The 16,869-nt window shown below is 44.2% G+C and overlaps 1 protein-coding gene across 2 annotated transcripts in view; it reads left to right on the top strand.

Annotated features, from left to right (window-relative positions):
- tmem266 (transmembrane protein 266) overlaps nt 1-16,869 on the top strand; it is a 43,740-nt gene that overhangs the window by 23,259 nt on the left and 3,612 nt on the right. For both annotated transcript variants that reach the window (XM_028957730.1, XM_028957731.1), the window contains 6 exons: nt 6,989-7,143; nt 9,069-9,142; nt 10,816-10,872; nt 12,038-12,176; nt 14,414-14,529; nt 15,527-15,719. In XM_028957730.1, coding sequence (XP_028813563.1) covers nt 6,989-7,143; nt 9,069-9,142; nt 10,816-10,872; nt 12,038-12,176; nt 14,414-14,529; nt 15,527-15,719 — 734 coding nt within the window. The remainder of the gene's footprint in view (nt 1-6,988; nt 7,144-9,068; nt 9,143-10,815; nt 10,873-12,037; nt 12,177-14,413; nt 14,530-15,526; nt 15,720-16,869) is intronic.

The raw sequence follows: 16,869 nt of genomic DNA, 5'->3' as shown, positions 1-16,869 counted from the left end.
TCATTAAATTAATACCTTTCCCATCTTTGCTGGAGGAAAGCATTTATGAATTATGGGTCTTCGTGTGTTGAGATATACACTTTAGAATGCATGAATTCCTAAAGTTCTTGGTGTTATATCTTTTCTTTGACATTTACTAAAACCATTTTAAACACCACATTTGGGCTAATTTGCCCCAGAGCAAACTTACAGTGTTTTATTGTGGCAGATTTTGCTAAACTTTGCAACATAAATTCTGAAGCACGTAAGATTGTTTTGTTGCATGTTTGCATTCAACGAACTGTTCATTGCCATAGCAGCATAGCATTTTCCCATTCAAAGAGATCTGTTGTAATTGAAAGTCATCAGTCGCTGCGGCTTGCATCCTGCTCCGTCTAATCTGTATTGAAAACAGTCATTCCGACCAGGTTAGCACTATTGGGCCCATTAGACCTCTGCTGTTCTCAGGGCCATGCAAAGTGTGAGCAGAGACGAGCGGAAAACAGCTGAGCTCGGCTCAACACAGGCCAAACCAGCGAAGCTCTGCTTATTAAACTGATTACAATAATTATCAAACGTTCAGCCAAATGCCCAGCCTGAATCCTACTGAATCCTGAATCATTGGATTTTTCAGTATATTCCTCCCATGTGTCTTATGTAACATGGACTCTTCTAATGGGCATTTGCCCGTCACTTGGTTACGTCATGTCCATTTGTGATATCGGGACTTTTTCAAATCTGTCAATGAAAAGAGCTAACATTTTTAAAATGCAACTAGATAGCAGGGTGTAAGTGAAGGATTGAATTAAAATATGTGTTTTTATAGTCTAGTGGCTAACACTAGTGGCACTAGTCCCAGGATTAAACCCCACTTACTACCATTGTGTCCCTGAGCAAGACACTTAACCTTGAGAGCCTCCAGGGGGGGACTGTCCCTGTCACTACTGCATGTATTGGTTAATTTAATGGTCTTTCTTGCTCAAGGAACATATACAGTCTCGATATGGTGAAAGAAACTACCATGGTTCTGGGTGGGTTTACTAGATGACCAGCAGGCAGTTGGAGAAGATGAACTGCCTTCTGCCTGGACTGAGCTCTTGGGTGTCAATTTGGACTAAAAAGTCTATAGGCCTCCCATCAAAATATCTCAAATTATTAATAAAGCCAACATTTTTTGGTGGATAGCACTCAGTGATGCAACTATTCAGTGATAAAAGTCTTTACATTTCATCACCATGTTGGCTTGGAATGGGACCAGAGCAAATTACTGAATTAAATCTTTTAGGAACTTCAGATTGGCGCATGCAAACATCATCAGTGCCAACACGAATTATGGTTTTAGAGTATATACGTTTCTTTTTTCCCCAGCACTTTAAAATTTGATTTGATGTTGGTCACACCATGAATGCAGTTGACTGTGGTATTTAGGTATACCACAACAACGTATTCCATACTTTGAGGACATCTGCTGATGGACAGATTCCATTTGCAAACCTTTTTTTCTCAATTCTGATTCTGATAATTACATTGAATCCTAATGCTGGAGTGGCCCTTTAATGGAGGAGCCTACCAAAGGTCTTTGTAATATTTGTATTTTTTACCCTTAGTGCCTGTTTTTTTTTTTTATAAAAGTACAAACACACATCTGTAGCTCAGAGGTAGTGCACATGACTTGCATGTATGAGGTCCTGGGTTCAATCCCCAGCATCTACATATTCAGTCTTTTTTGGGGGAGTGGTGGCCTAGTGGTTAAGGAAGCGGCCCCGTAACCAGAAGGTTGCTGGTTCCAATCCCGAACCACCAAGGTCCCACTGAGGTGTCACTGAGCAAAGTACCGTCCCCTTTCATGACTGCCAGCCTCATGGGCAGGGTGATGGTTAAATGCAGAGTACACATTTCGTTGTGTCATGGTGTGCTGTGCTGTAGTGTATCACAATGGCAATCACTTCACTTTCACTTCTGTGTTTTGGAGAGTAATAACTAACTGTATCATTATTCATGAAAATATCAGTTTTCACCTCCCTTCCAAGCTTCCAGAGCTCCAGCCATGTTGTCTGACATTGCTGCACCGGGGGTCTGTCCAATCAGCACACTTGAGGCTCACTGACACATCACAACCCTGCACCCGCCCCGGCAATGACCTTGGCAGGGGCTGTGAGGAGTATTGAATCTTGCAGCAGAAGTCCAGTTGGAGCCGGAAATCTCCCCCTTCCCTCCCTCTCTCACTGTGTCTCTCATGCCCCTCGTACGCCCCCGCCCACTGTGTGCTGTTCCTCTCTCTCTCCTCCTCACCCCCAACACCCCCCTGCTCTAATTCTGGCTCCATGTCGACCCGATCTGGCACCAGTTCATGGTCTCTGTTCTCCAACATCCCACAGAGTGCCGGTGCCGCTCAGAACTGCTGCCGGTTTTTGAATGCACAGTCGGAGCACAGATCGGGGTGGAGGGGCTGCTGCTGGAGGGAGACGGGGGGTGGAACTGGAACAAATGATAAATCATTGCGGAGGTCAAAAGTCATACAGATTTGACTGAGGATTTGAGCGAGATGGATTTGTATCATTTGCTGTGCGCGCCCGCAGTGTCACTCCTGCTTTCCTCCACCCGATTCTGGTGTCCGACTCGGAGTACGTGAACCCGAGCCGCCGTTGCGCCAGCTTTCCTGCAGCCTGTTTGTCACACAGTCGGCCGTGTGATTTACGAGTCCTTGGTTCCTGAGACGTGTTAGAAAATAGACATTGACCACAGGCTTTGTCAAACTCTACCCTCTGACAGAATATGCCCTCTGTGGAGTGTATGTGTCTCTGCGTGTGTGTGTGTGTGTGTGTGTGTGAGAGATAAATCAGTGCTCCAGCGGGTGTGTGCTGCCGAATTGTGACAGGTAGCAAAAGCCCCGTCTCCCACACTTAAATTTTTCATTATTTGTCAAGCATAAATCCCTGGGAGATGGGCTCTCTCAGTAAAAAGGCCCCTGGACCACAGCGGCAGAACGGGGAACTCGGGAGGATTTAAGGCGTCTGTGGTTGTTAGCCCTCGGCTGGAGACAGCTCACCTGGAAACAGAGGAAATCCCACACGCAAAGCCCATAAACACACCAGGATCACGGCACCCATCCTTCAGCTGCAGGAGGCTCTATCAGCAGAGTTGAAAATAATGTTATAAAATACCGTGCTGGGATCCCCAGACACCCACTACGGCTGAGGGGGGCCGATCCCCGCCCCATTAATACAGTACATTTTAAATGAACTTTGTACTCTTGACTCTCAAAAATATAAGGATCTGAGTAGCTTTGACAGGGTCAAGGGTGCCGGTGCTCATTGACGAATGTGGGAAGTGTAGGCTGGATCCTATTGTCTGGTATAGCTCAGATTGCTGGAAAGGTTAATGCTTTTTAGACTGAAAGGTGTCTGCACATGGATTGTTGCATGTGGGGCTGCATGGGGAAGCTCCCCACGGGCAGTAGGCAAGCCACGGAGGCAGTCTGGTTCAGTGGGTGAACTATGGGAACTGCATTCTTATGGAAGTTACTCCGATCCCAATCAACTCTATTCTCCTTTGTTGTCCCTGGCTGGTGGAACAACTTGCCCTGCTCCATTCGACTAGCCGGGACTACTACCACCTACCACTACTACCAACAGTTGAAGACCCACTTGTTTAAAAAGTATTTCAAATGAGTCTAACACTAACACACACACTCGAAAAATTAAAAAATAAATTAATAAAAAAATAATAAATATTTTGTCCATCACTCAACAATTCCCCTGCATGTTCTATTCCTGACAAGTTAGGCCTTATCAGGGCTCTTAGTTTTGTAACTTAAAATCTATAGAAACCGAATGAGAATTGCTGGTGTCTTCCTCTTGTAAGTTGCTTTGGATCGTCTGCCAAGTAAAGTAAAGTAAAGTAAAGTAAAGTTACTCTGACACGTCCCTCCTTCATAAACCAAGTAAACAATATAAACAAAACGACCTGTTGGTGGGGATGGAACGTGATCATGAGTTCCTGCTACCAATCACTTGGTGCAAGATACCGCAGCATACTTTCAGAGATCTAGTGGAGTCCACAGACTCAACCGATGAGGGTTGTTTTGCCGGCAAATGGGGACTGTAAAAGTGTAAAATGGGAGATTCAAGATTGATGACTTATCATGTGTTAATGAAGCCCCCAGACTTTATTTCTGATCTGTAGCCTCAAGGACAATCACCAGGTGGCCAAACGGCCCACAAATGGCCTGAAGTGCCAAGATGGGAGTCTTGTTGAGGGTGGACGACCACTCTATTCTTTAATTTGCTTTACCTTACTTTTATCCACTTACAAGAGGAAGACACCAGAAATTCTCATTCGGTTTCAATAGATTTTAAGTTACAAAACTAAGAGCCCTGATAAGGCTGATCTTGTCAAGAATAGAACATGCAGGGAATTATTAAGTGCTAGACGATTTTTATTTTTTTTTTTGTGAGTGTGTGTGTGTGTGTTAGTGTTAGACTCGTTTGAAATACTTTTTAAACAAGTGGGTTTTCAGATGTTTCTTAAAGGTGGTAGTAGTCTCGGCTATTCGAATGGAGCAGGGCAAGTTGTTCCATCAGCCAGGGACAACAAAGGAGAATAGAGTTGATTGGGATCCGATTGTGATCAGATTCCTGTGTCAGGGGTTCTCTCTGGACAAAGCAAAGACATCACCAGACAATCTGATTACATGTTCTATCCAGTATGAAGGAGGTGTTCAGCCATATATCAGGGGGCTCTTTGCCCCACAGCTGCATGTAGTGGGTGATCGGGGGTGTATTTAGAGGGAGTGAATGGTAAGATGAGGTGTTCTTGTGATGGCTTAGGTTGGTGTCAGATATGACTGAATGTGTGTAGCATTATTGTCCATGTCTGTGGATTTATTGATACCAAATGTTGTTCAAATTTTATGATATGATTCACAATTCAGAATTGATCTACTAAAAAATCAGTACATGCTAAAGTACCCACTGAAGTACCTTTTAAAATCAAATTATATAAAGAAAAATGTTATCAATCATTTTTGTTGAGATGCACAAGTAGTTTAATGTCCCCCTCATACGGACACCACCACTGTGTCCTTTAGGGGGACTGACCCTGCAATTAGTGCTGGTAGCGTTTTATGTTTGGGATCTTTGGATTTTGGCTGTAGCCAAAGGTGTGTGTGGGTGAAGGGGAGCTGACAGCCCACAGATGGTGCGAGTGGACGCCACCGCGGGGCGGGCGCTCAGGGCCAGAGGATGAGGTCAGCACGGCGCCGCACAGGGATCCCGTCCCGCTGCCAGCCCAGGATCCGCTCCAGCGAGATGGGCCGGGGCGCATGGGGCACTTTGGAACCTGCGCTGGAAAATGTAGCAGAAATATCCCGGGAGCATTGGGGGTGCTGTGTTTGTGATTGATCCAATGCAAGGAAGCAAGACTGAGATCATTACTTGCCACAAATTTTTATTATTCACGTCCTTTCAAGTAGCAGCACTGGGTGAACGTCAGTCAACTTTTTTGCTTTTTGCTTATGTTGTAATTTGAATAGATCGTGGTTGACTGTAATCATCGTCTTTGCTGCAACTTTTTCAGCACACTTGTAAAGCGGGTTAGATATTCAGACAAAGCCGTATCTTATTACAGGGGCTTCATCCTTCGGTGGCTATCTTTGACTGGTTCTTGACCGCAGCCCCCAGGCATTGTTGGGACATTGTAGTCTATGGATAATTTCCTATTTGCGTCAGCAGTTGTCACCAGTGTCACCAGCAAACAATGAATTTGCCATGTGGCCCAGGAAAAGAAGGTCACATTTCTGGGTTGCGTTAAGCCCTCTGCAGCCCCTGCAGCTTCAGTGGTGTCGCATGATGCAAGTTCTGAAGCTGAACTCTCAGTTTGTCACAGTAGTTAATAGCATTTTTGAAGTCTGGTTCCTCCTGGTTCTTTGTCTTCGTGATTTGTTGCATGTTCTATAGATAAGCTTATGTTTTATGTAGGAGAATCTGTATGTTTCTCGGAGTTTGCCGCAGGACATGAAAAATACATGACATTTAGCTGATGTTCTTTGCTGATGCTGAGCAACTTACAATCAGTGGTTACAGGGTCAGTCGCACTAGATTCAGTCCAAATAGTCACTGACCTCAAGAAAACAGGCACAGTTGTGTTTCCAGTTTGAAGATCCGTGGCACCATATCAGTTTCTGTTACTCAATATACACGGCCTGTCAACACCCATATTTAACAAAGCAAATACGTTAGAGTCTCCCACTGAATAACTTTTGCATGGAGGACTATGTTTCAGCCGGCAACAAGTTGTTTAACCCTCACTGATGCAGTGAGTAGCTTCTCATTTCTTTAACAACCACATCCTGTGGTCATGTTATTCTGTCTCAGAAGAACCACATTATTGGTATGCATGAATCAAAAAAAGCATCTAAAGAGATTTGCTGAATCTACTGATTCAATTTGATCGGACTGTCCCATAATTTCTACAAGATCTGTCGCATGTTTCCACTGTGATGAGTGAGTGGTATATAAACTTGTATACTTTACAACTTGCACCCATAAAAAGAAGTTTGCTTGAACGAGGGCTCATGTGTTCAAGAAGAACTCACCGGCCCGTTCTGACTACTCGCCATCTTGCCATAATGTTGTGTTCTGGCACGTTCATCTTCTTCAGCGCCAGGATTGGGTGTTACCTTACCCGCAGCTTTGTGACTGGCTAGAAGAATAATTAATCTAATTGGTGGATATCTGTTCTCATGGCGCCAAAATGATTTGCATGCGCAAGTTTCATTCGCACTCGCAGGTTGGTATTTGCAACCGCGCCAGTTGAGTTAGAGAGATCTTGGTGGTGGAGATCAATCAAACTCCACCCCATCCCTGACTACAAGTATATAAGGTATGGAGAAATATGGTTAAATATAAATGTAAAAAGAATCGCAGAATGATGCTGAGAGTAAATGGTAACGATGCCCTCTGTTGATCTCTCGTCAGGATTTATGTGTGTGTGTCTGTTGTGTGTGCAGCTCCAACTGGCTGAAGCCGTGCTGCGGGAGGCGGGCCGCACTGTGGCAGGTGTGTCTGCTGAGTGCCGGTTTTAACTGCTTCCTGGTGGCCTGTGTCATCCTGGTGGTCCTGCTGCTCACGTCGGAGCTCCTCATCGACACCAAGCTGCTGCAGTGTGAGTATCCAGCCCATCTGGGATCATCCTGTCTACCCGGCAATGAATACACCTGTCACTGTATACCTGTGGAACGCTTCATATAAAAATATATTATTATTATTATTATTATTTTGTGAAACATGTAGGTGTTGGTGTCTCTACAATGAGCAAAGGTTCATTCACGTGTTATACTCTTGTATTGTCCTGGCTTCTGTGTATTTACTATCAGACCTCCAAGTGGCCCTCTTCAGATTACTCCAGTGCTGGTACATGCCTACGCATGTCGGGTGTAGGAGTCTGGGGGCTCGCACCATGTCCTGCTATCTCATTGATATTCATGAGCTCTCCACTCGTGCTTCAACTCAACATTTCTACACAGGACGTGAAGCTGATACTAGTAAGAGTCGGGGCAGCTGCTGGGTCGCTGGAAGGGTGCGAGAAAGGAAGGGGGGCGGGGGGCAGAATAAGACAAACCATGAGTGGGAGATTAGAGAAGAGTTCAGTAGTGAGCCGCTCGGGATTAATGGAGGAAGGAATGGAGGGGAAATGAATGGACTGATGAACAGATCAGTGAATATGGAAAACAGAGACAGATGGGCCGAGCGAGACGGAGAGAGAGAGAGAGGAAGGCGGTGGGCACGGATCGGCCCCGGAGATGTCTGTAATTGCGTATGGTGATCCAGCAGGCAGTGAGTGACGCAGGAGGAGCTCGAGATCTGTGGCTGTTTGGGAGTGGAAGGGCAGGACCAGATACTCCACATAGTTCCATAGTGTTTACCTCAGCACTGCTGATGTCATAGATTACAGTAACTGTCACAGCGAAGCATCACAAGCATGAGACGCATTTCCTGCTTTAATGAAAGGAAACTTGCAGTGGTCATATACACAGAAATCTACAGTGGTCGTGTAAAAACTCACTCATTTTCAAGAAGTCGCATTTCAATTTTGCAATGAATTAATCGTGATTAATTAAAATAAATTCTAAAGAGACTCAGGCAGGGAAATGCACTGGTCTTTTTTTTATTAAGCTCCCTGCAGACTGTGCCTGATTCAGATGATGCAGTCAGAAAAGATCCGTGCCATGCCACATAGTACAGTGTGCATTTAAATATTTCCACTCTCTGTCCTCTGCAAGAAGTGTGTTGTAAACGTGTTCTCCTTGGCTAATTTTACATTTGGTAGCACATACACTCCACCTATTTTGTCTCGTTTTGAATGCTATTTTTTATGCTAACAGCAGACATGGGTGCACACTGGCATTGGGTCGATATTGCATTCTTCAGTAACAATTATTTCCTAATAAACCACCTCAATGATCAATAAATTGGCCAAGAGCTGCTTAAGCAAAACACATGATTGCGATTTTTAGCATCGCTGTGCAGGCTAAAGTTTCTGTAATTGGGTTTAAAACTCGTTACTCCTCAGCAGGTACTGAGCTGACAGCATTCTCTCATCATGGCGGAATTCATCATTTCTTTATGTCTTTTTTTTCCCAGAAAACAAAACAGTGTGGGCCAAATGCTAATGGTTTTTAAAAAATATGATAGATGTGATGAATTCTAATAATAATAATAAAGTATATAATAAAGTAATATATCAGTAATCTGTAATGTTGCTGTAATACAGAAAGTGTGAGTTATCTTGAGGAGCACTCTGGAGCACTCTGGTTTCTCTGTTTAAGCTTTTAAATGATCATCCAACATCACCGTATGTTGGAAAAGGTCAAAGGTGCTTGTGACAGCATTCAAATTTAAACAGAATATTCTATGACTAGTAAATTTTATTGTAGAGCTAGTACAAATTAACAAGAAAATATAAAAGAATTGAACACACATGCTTCCAACAGCTCAGCGACGTCAAGTAGCTCAAGTAGCAGTGTTGGTCAGTGAAGAGTGTGTGTCTGACCTTTGACCTCTGTGTTTCTGTGCCTGCTGTGTCCCCAGTCACCAACGCGTTCCAGTTCGCCAGCATCATCCACTGGATCAGCTTAGTCATCTTGTCTGTGTTCTTCACTGAGGTGAGTCCAACAGCCATGCTGGGTAATTAGCAGCCTCGCGAGTCTTTTTATAGAAAGCGTTATTGACCTCCTGACAGCTCTGTCCTGATATAACTGGCTGGTAGGCAAGTGTGAATGTCTGTGAATGTGAAGGTTGTAGTGAAAGTTCACTGTCAGGGGGGTTGATGTAGAATTAATAGTGCGAGATGAATGGAAAAGACAGAGGGATGATAAAAATACAACCCATAACCCCGGGTCTCTGACAACATGAGGGAGGTACCGCACTATGGGAAGGCGATCGGTTCCCATACTGAGATACCGAGTGAAAGTTTGAAAGAGCGCAACAAATTGATGCTGCAACACACAGAACAATTGTAAGATGGAAATTGAAACGATTATCGAATTCAGTGGAAGAAGCTAGTAGTGGATAGTGCCTGTGTGATAAGTCATTTTTTGAAGGGACAGTAATGAGGCAAGAGGATATTTTAGTGATTGCGGTGTCTGGAAAAGGGGGGTTCTGAACATTTTTTCCAGACGCCAGGGGCTGAAAAGTCCATGGGAGGTCCACAGCCATGCTTATTGTATGTTAAACATAGTGCTTTTTGGGGCTGATAATATCTCTAATGGGTAACAATTTCAGCTACGACCCAGACCACTGCAGTGTCACTGGTTCAAACCCGCTGTGTCCCTGAGCCAGACACTAAGTTGTTGTGGAGAAGAGCATCAGCTGACTGTAATGTAATGAACTGTTCTGTGAGTTATGGGGGTCACCAGCGATTTCATGACAGCTTCCAAGTTCCACTTGATTGTGAGGTTCCTGCGTTCTGTTTGATTCCTGTCGGCCACTTCAGGTCTGATGTAGGGTCTCCAGAGTCATGAGAACACTGTCAGGTCTCTGTTGTGGTCTGATTGGTTACCGCTGCTGAAAAACTGCTGCCTTTCATCATTCTGTTGTTCTCTCTCCACCCTTCAGTGCTTTTGTTTTCGGTAAAAAAAAACAACGTCGCTGTGATTTGTTCAACCACAGTTGGATCCCGGGCGATGCTGGTCCACGGTGTTGGGATGGTAGTGGAATTAGGTAATAATGCTGTGGATGTCCAGAAGCACCTGAGTCAGCAGCTGCATTTCGTTTGGACGAATTCCTGCCACTGTGGAGTTTATGAATATATATCGTGTGTTGCTGATGAATTATGAGCTGTGGCTTCCGACGAAATGAAAGAAAAACTGAATTACAACTGGAGTTGCTTTTTGTGCTGAGACGTTAGATTTTTTTTCCCCGTCTGTATGTAAGGCAGCCGTTTACAACCAAAGCGGTGGTGAGTTCTCCGGCTGCGATAGCTCAATATCCGTCGGGTTTTGAAAATTACATTCGCCTTGTCTGAGCGAACTCATTACAGGAGTGCGGCGGCCTCGGTGCCCTCAAATCAGCACAATCAGTCCCTGCTTTAGCATAGCGGTGTCCCGCCCAGGGCCCCGCACCTCCCTCTCCACGCCATTCGCTCACTTCCCCACAAGCCTGCAGGTCAATATCTCAGCATCTTAATGGGAAAGTCTTCAATCTGCTGAGGTACCAAAAAATGTGATCATTTCCTGTTTTCTGTGTCTCTTTTCTTCTCATTTACGTCTATTGACTCTCTCTCTCTCTCTCTCTCTCTCTCTCTCTCTCTCTCTCTCTCTCTCTCTCTCTGCTCCAGACCGTCTTCAGGATTGTGGTCCTGGGAATCTGGGATTACATCGAGAATAAAGTTGAGGTAAGCTCCCTCGAGTCCATGGGGGAAGAGGCCTTTAAAAGTGAATGAGTGATGAGTCTGTCTGCCGTGGTCCTGCCGTGTCAGGATCTGCGGGTGAGAAGGAGGAAGAAGCTGCTGTGTGTTTCCGGCTCCGTTATCTTCCTGCAGTTTATAGCAACAGATCTGTTTCACAGGTTACGATACAATATAGTTTGTCCTTGACGGCATTTTATAGAACGCCTGTAAAATGAGAATTTAAGGGGGAAAAAATTTAATGTTTGAGTTATACAGCTTCTATAATCCTATTTTATCATAATTATTACACAGCTAATTACAATTTTTATGAGAGGCAAATGTTGGAGAGTCTGTGATATTAAAACGGTAGACCTAGAACTGAACTGGGTCAGCAGGCCACAAATACACAAAATCCTAACACAGCAGCTGAAATTTCAGACTTTGAATGAGATCAAGACAAATCAGGGAGGGTGATATTTTAGATTCTTTCCATTTGTATGTGAATTATGCAGTGCTGTCATCAAAAATATTTGCAGAAAGGGACACTGGGAAATATTTTGCATTGTATGAAGGAACCAAACCTGTTCAAAATGTCATTAGGTGGCAACTTACTGAGCCTTGAGGTATATTTAATGAGAATGTTCCAGTGTGGAAGAGGTCATGAAACCTTAAATATTTGTCACATGAAGGTAAATTTGTTTATGAATTTAACATGCTGGAGATATTAGGTTTATAATGGGTCATATACTACAGCTAATTCTGACATGACATTTTGATTGGCTGAGAGGAATTTGGGAGTGGCAATATCTCATATCTTTAAATATCATTCCACTCTACTGCACTGCACTGCACTTTGTCATGTGACCAGCTGCTGCTTGCTTAGGACTCATGAATCAACTGTTTCATCACGAATGACAAATAGGAAGATTTTAAAAGTGGCTGCAGCCATGACTATGTATTAACAGTTAAACTGATACACAACACAGCACCCGGTGACACACAACTAAACGTGTCCTCATCACCTTTAGTGAGCAGTGGGCGGTTACGAGTCGACTTCCTCCGGCCGCCAGTGCCCCGGTGGCATTGCACAGTAGAATAATGTAGCTGTACTGTAATGTGAGGTATCTGATGGTGTTGTGCTTCCTTGCTCTACATGTTGTACCTGATGCAGGTGTTTGATGGTGCTGTCATCGTCCTCTCGCTGGCCCCCATGGTGGCCTCCACTGTTGCCAACGGCCCCAGCAGCCCATGGGATGCCATCAGCCTCATAATAACCCTGCGTATCTGGAGGGTCAAGAGGATCATTGATGGTAAAACCTTAATGCAAATGCATCAAATGTGTTTTTTTTTCATGCCAAAAGGTCACAGTTCTATATTGGGGTTTATTATCAAAGTCATCATCTAACAATTAGACTGTTTTGTAAGAGTTATATAATTTTTATGCTGATTAATGGTAGTCCAGAAACTCCTGATGACCTTGACCTTCACAATACCCCTTCAGACATGAGAGACAGTGGAAGGTTTTTCTCTGAAAAGTGTCCGTTTGCCGATCTGCTGAACATGTGTTGATGGACAATCTCGTGGAGTCTAGCCAACGATGAAGCCATTAAAATTCACACCGACTCTGGACGCTCCTCCGGGATGAGATCAGCAGGACGGCTGTTTTTATTAATGCAAGTGTATGCAGAGTCGATGGCTGAAGCTAGGTGACCCCCATTGTCACTGTGACTGGGAGAGCGCTTAGACCCTGTCTGTCACTCGCTGTCACCCGCAACTTCTCGGCACTAGTAAACACGTCACCTCACGCTAGCAGGAGCTTCAGTCTCCTCCGTCCAATACCTCTCAAGACCCCACCAATCGCAATACAGTTTCTACTGGCCTTATCGACCCATCATGGAGTCACACCAGAAGGTCAAATTAATATTTCAACTAAACCATTTTCCTGTGCTGTGTGTTTAAAGACTTGAATACAGGTCTACTGATCTGTGTGTGTGCTTGATTTATGTAATGCATTTTTTCACACAGGTTGCACATTTGCACCGTAATCGATGATATGAAACCGCAAACGGACTTTCTTTTTCCTGCCTTTATTAATGCGTGTGTTACTGAGTGCAGTCGTGCTGCCAGCTGACGGAACACTGGGAGAGCAGCCTGATTCTGTCGGCAGAGATAAATAGCCTTTAGAGCTGTGAAGCGTTTTAAATAAACTCTGCACCCAGTTCAGAACTTCCTTATGTATTTAACTATATAACATTTAGCTTAGAAATAACTGTAGAGATTTAAAAAGACTGATGAAATGATTGGTTTTAATTGCACATAAGTTAGCACAGACACTCCTATTAAATGGCTGACTGCTCTGCATGTGGAATTATATAAGTACAAGCGAGGGTCCAGTCTGGGGCAGAGAAAATGGAGATAGACTCGGGGTCACGGCCTCTTTAAAATGCATGAATCCCGCGGCTCCCGCGGTTACATTATAGCCGATGGAGCCGGACGCCGCCCTGTGGTCGGCGAGCTCACAACACCCCATGCTCTCAGAAATGAGAAACCAAGCTTTGTTCCTGTGGCATTGTGGGAAACTCCTTCTGTACAGCTTGAGCGCAAGATGTGAAAGCAGCACAGAGGAGGTCAGTAGATAATGCATGCAGGTGAGCAGAGGTCCAGCGGTGCTGGAGCGGGTGGAAGCTGCGGGCGTGGTTTAATTAAGAGATGCCAGGGAGACAGGCGAGGGGGCACAAGCCACACACCCCGCCTCTCTCACCACAACCAGTCAGAACAACCGACACTGAAATCATTTACTGCCAATCATTTACTGCAGGGTGGTAGTAGCCTAGTGGGTAACACACTCGCCTATGAACCAGAAGACCTGGGTTCGAATCCCGCTTACTACCATTGTGTCCCTGAGCAAGACACTTAACCCTGAGTGTCTCCAGGGAGACTGTCCCTGTAACTACTGATTTTAAGTCGCTCTGGATAAGGGCGTCTGATAAATGCCATAAATGTAAATGTAAAATGTAAATGCAATACTAAAACTCATACAGTCAAAGCATTCGGTGCATTGGCTTGAGATTCACTGACCACTTTATTAGAAATACCTGCCCTGTAGGTTAACCTGGTACACTGATGCCTAATAGAAAATATTACAAAATGAATTGGAAAGTTAATGATGTAGTCCAACCCACATTTTCTGATACTCTGGTCATCAGGAGGCAGTTTTATTTATTTTATCATTTATATTTGCATTATTCAAATTTAGCTTTTAAAGTGACAGACTCGATTGGAACTCAGGGAGCTCTCTACATTTATACAGATTTTTGGTTATTTTATAGACACCACAGTCATTTCCTACATTTGCTAAAACCTTGTGAAAGGGGGCGTTCATGCCATCTGGATTTTTGCATGTAACTGAACCCCATAATAGTGCAGCTAAATGGGACTGCAGTTATGGGGAAAGATTGGAACTCAGCTCTCGCTGTTTCTTACGACCACAAACAAAATCTCTAGTTTCTTTAAAATCTCAGTCTGACCCGTGTTGTCTGTCTCCCAGCCTACGTCCTGCAGGTGAAGGTGGAAATGGAGCTGGAGATGCAGCAGTATGAGAAGGCCAAGGCCGTCAGGGAGGAGCAGCTTGAGCGCCTCACACAGATCTGCCAGGAGCAGGCGGTGAGTCTGGACACCTGATATCTGTAGCTACTGATCTGGGCTCAGTTTCCACATGCGTGGTTAGCGACTGCTGTTATAGATAAGGATCCGGGGAAGGTGATGTTAAGACAGTTGTTTGTGGAGCAGAAAGCACCTGGGGCAGAAGAGAGAGTGCAGCTCAAGGTTTTTTTTTACTCTTCTGCCAGCAGAGGGCAGCACTGTAACATATAAAAAAAAGAGGTTAGATAGAAACAGATGACTATATTATATAATAATAATTTGATGTACTGGATCTGTGACCATCAATATATAATCATAAATATCTAAACAAAAAAAATCACTTGGCATGTAATATGATGGTTTGTCTTTTAGAATGAAATGTACTAGAACACTCACACTCCAGAGTCTGTTTAGAGAAAGGCCAAATGGCGGTCACTGTGTGATAAATGTTTGAAGCCACACATGATGTTGCCGTTTTTTTTTTTTTTCTGCTTCTGATGTGATTCCACCAGCAGACACCACAGTCCATCCATCCATTTCAGTGTGTGAGCAGGGTGCATTATTTCTGTAAGGCATCCCAGTTATGCCCTTCCTGGGGCTTCCAGTCAGATAAGAGATTGAGTCACATTTGTTCCTGACACTGAATGCTGCAGAATCAATACTGGGAAAGCAATTGACCGTTCATCATGGTAACATGCTGTTGAACCAAACGTTGTTTCCTCTGGAAGGAAAAAAAAACCCCAAAACATCAAAGCATGATGAGCAATGATACGCCTCTGCCAGCATCAGACAGCCCAGCCGAAGCTAATCCGGTTTTAGAATTTAGATCAGTGAATGACGTTCGAAAGTATTGTATAAAAATATTTTATAACTAGGACTCTTTTTACACATTGTGAAGTTGCTGTCACAGAGGCGGGCATTGTTCAGTAAAAAACGCATCTAATGTCGTCGTGGTTTTATTTTCTTATCTAGTTCATTTTGATAATTGTTTTCTTTCCCCCCTTTCTTCAATTTACAGTTTGAGATCAGGCAGCTGCGGGCTCATCTGGCACAGCAGGACCTGGACCTGGTAGCGGAGCGGGAGGCCGCGATGCAGATCCACCATGTCTGGGGAAAGCAGAGCCGCAGCTTCCAAGAGGTGGACGGCCTTGGGCCTGGCGTCTCAGACAACGATGGCAACGCTAACGCCAGAGAGCCAGTGGTGCCAGCAGGTGACCTTGCCACCTCCTGAGCCAATGTCACGTAACACAGCTGAGGAGCATAACAGAGAAAAATGAAAAGGAACATTTTCAGAAGTTACAGAAGGTTTCTCTAGAATTTTAGCATACGTTCTTACGAAGGTGTCAAACACAACACAATATACATAAAATATAATGGTAAAATCTACACACATTGGATTTACAGATAAATACATAATATACCGATTACATACCCAACAAATTAATAAAATGAAAATCTCTAAATGTAGTCCAGTGCAGTGTTGTGGAGTTTTAGCCATGATATGACACATTTAACAATTAAACACGTTTTAACAAAAAAATAAGACAATAAAGTTAAGTAGAAAATAGTTTTTCATTTTTTTAAGTAACTCTCAAAGGAGGGACATTTACAAATTTTTTACAAGAAGATAAAGTGTTGAAAAAAAGTAAAAAGCAGACCAGGCAACCAAAAATTTTATCTAGACTTTAGATGCATAAATAAGAAATATGACCACATCTGGAGACATCAGGCTAATCACAGAAAGCCGAGTGACACTCACTTGTCCCATAAAGGAGCGTGACAGTGGCACCAGCAGCAGACAGCGCTGCCGGCGAGTCCCCAGTCGGCTCTAATCAGCCGATCGGGTCTTATAATATCCAGCGAAACCACAGGAGGAAAGTGTTGCTCACACCATGTCAGGTCACATAGGGATCTCCATGCCGAAGCTATTGTCGACACAAAGTGTTCTGTGCAATGGGCCGTGTTCTTGTGAAGGAGTAGTCAACTATGGCACAAACATCTGTTCTCCCTTCACCTGAAAAACCACAACTGCCTCCCCAACAAGCCACACTCAAGCCCCAGGAGGATTGTGGGAAATATGGCCACCAGGAGCAAGCTTGTGGCTTTTGCTCCAGAAACGGTGCACGGGACAAAAAGGCCTGTCAAAGCAGAGCCCGGCCACGGGCGTAATGCTCCTGGGAGCAGGCAGGAGAGCGAGGCTAGCCTGGAGGCGAGCGTGCTAATGGCCATCTCTTATTTAAGCACGGAGGGCCAAAAGGGGGTCGACAAAGAGGAGTCAACTGCACCTTATAGGTGCTTTGGTTACTGGTGAAAAAAAAAAAAAAAAAAAGAAAAAAGTTCCTTACTAAAATTCCTCAAATT

The sequence above is a fragment of the Denticeps clupeoides genome, chromosome 17 (assembly GCF_900700375.1).
Source record: "Denticeps clupeoides chromosome 17, fDenClu1.1, whole genome shotgun sequence".
NCBI lineage: Eukaryota > Metazoa > Chordata > Actinopteri > Clupeiformes > Denticipitidae > Denticeps > Denticeps clupeoides.
Note: the sequence above shows the minus strand (reverse complement) of the source record. Positions and strands in the feature narration are given on the sequence as shown.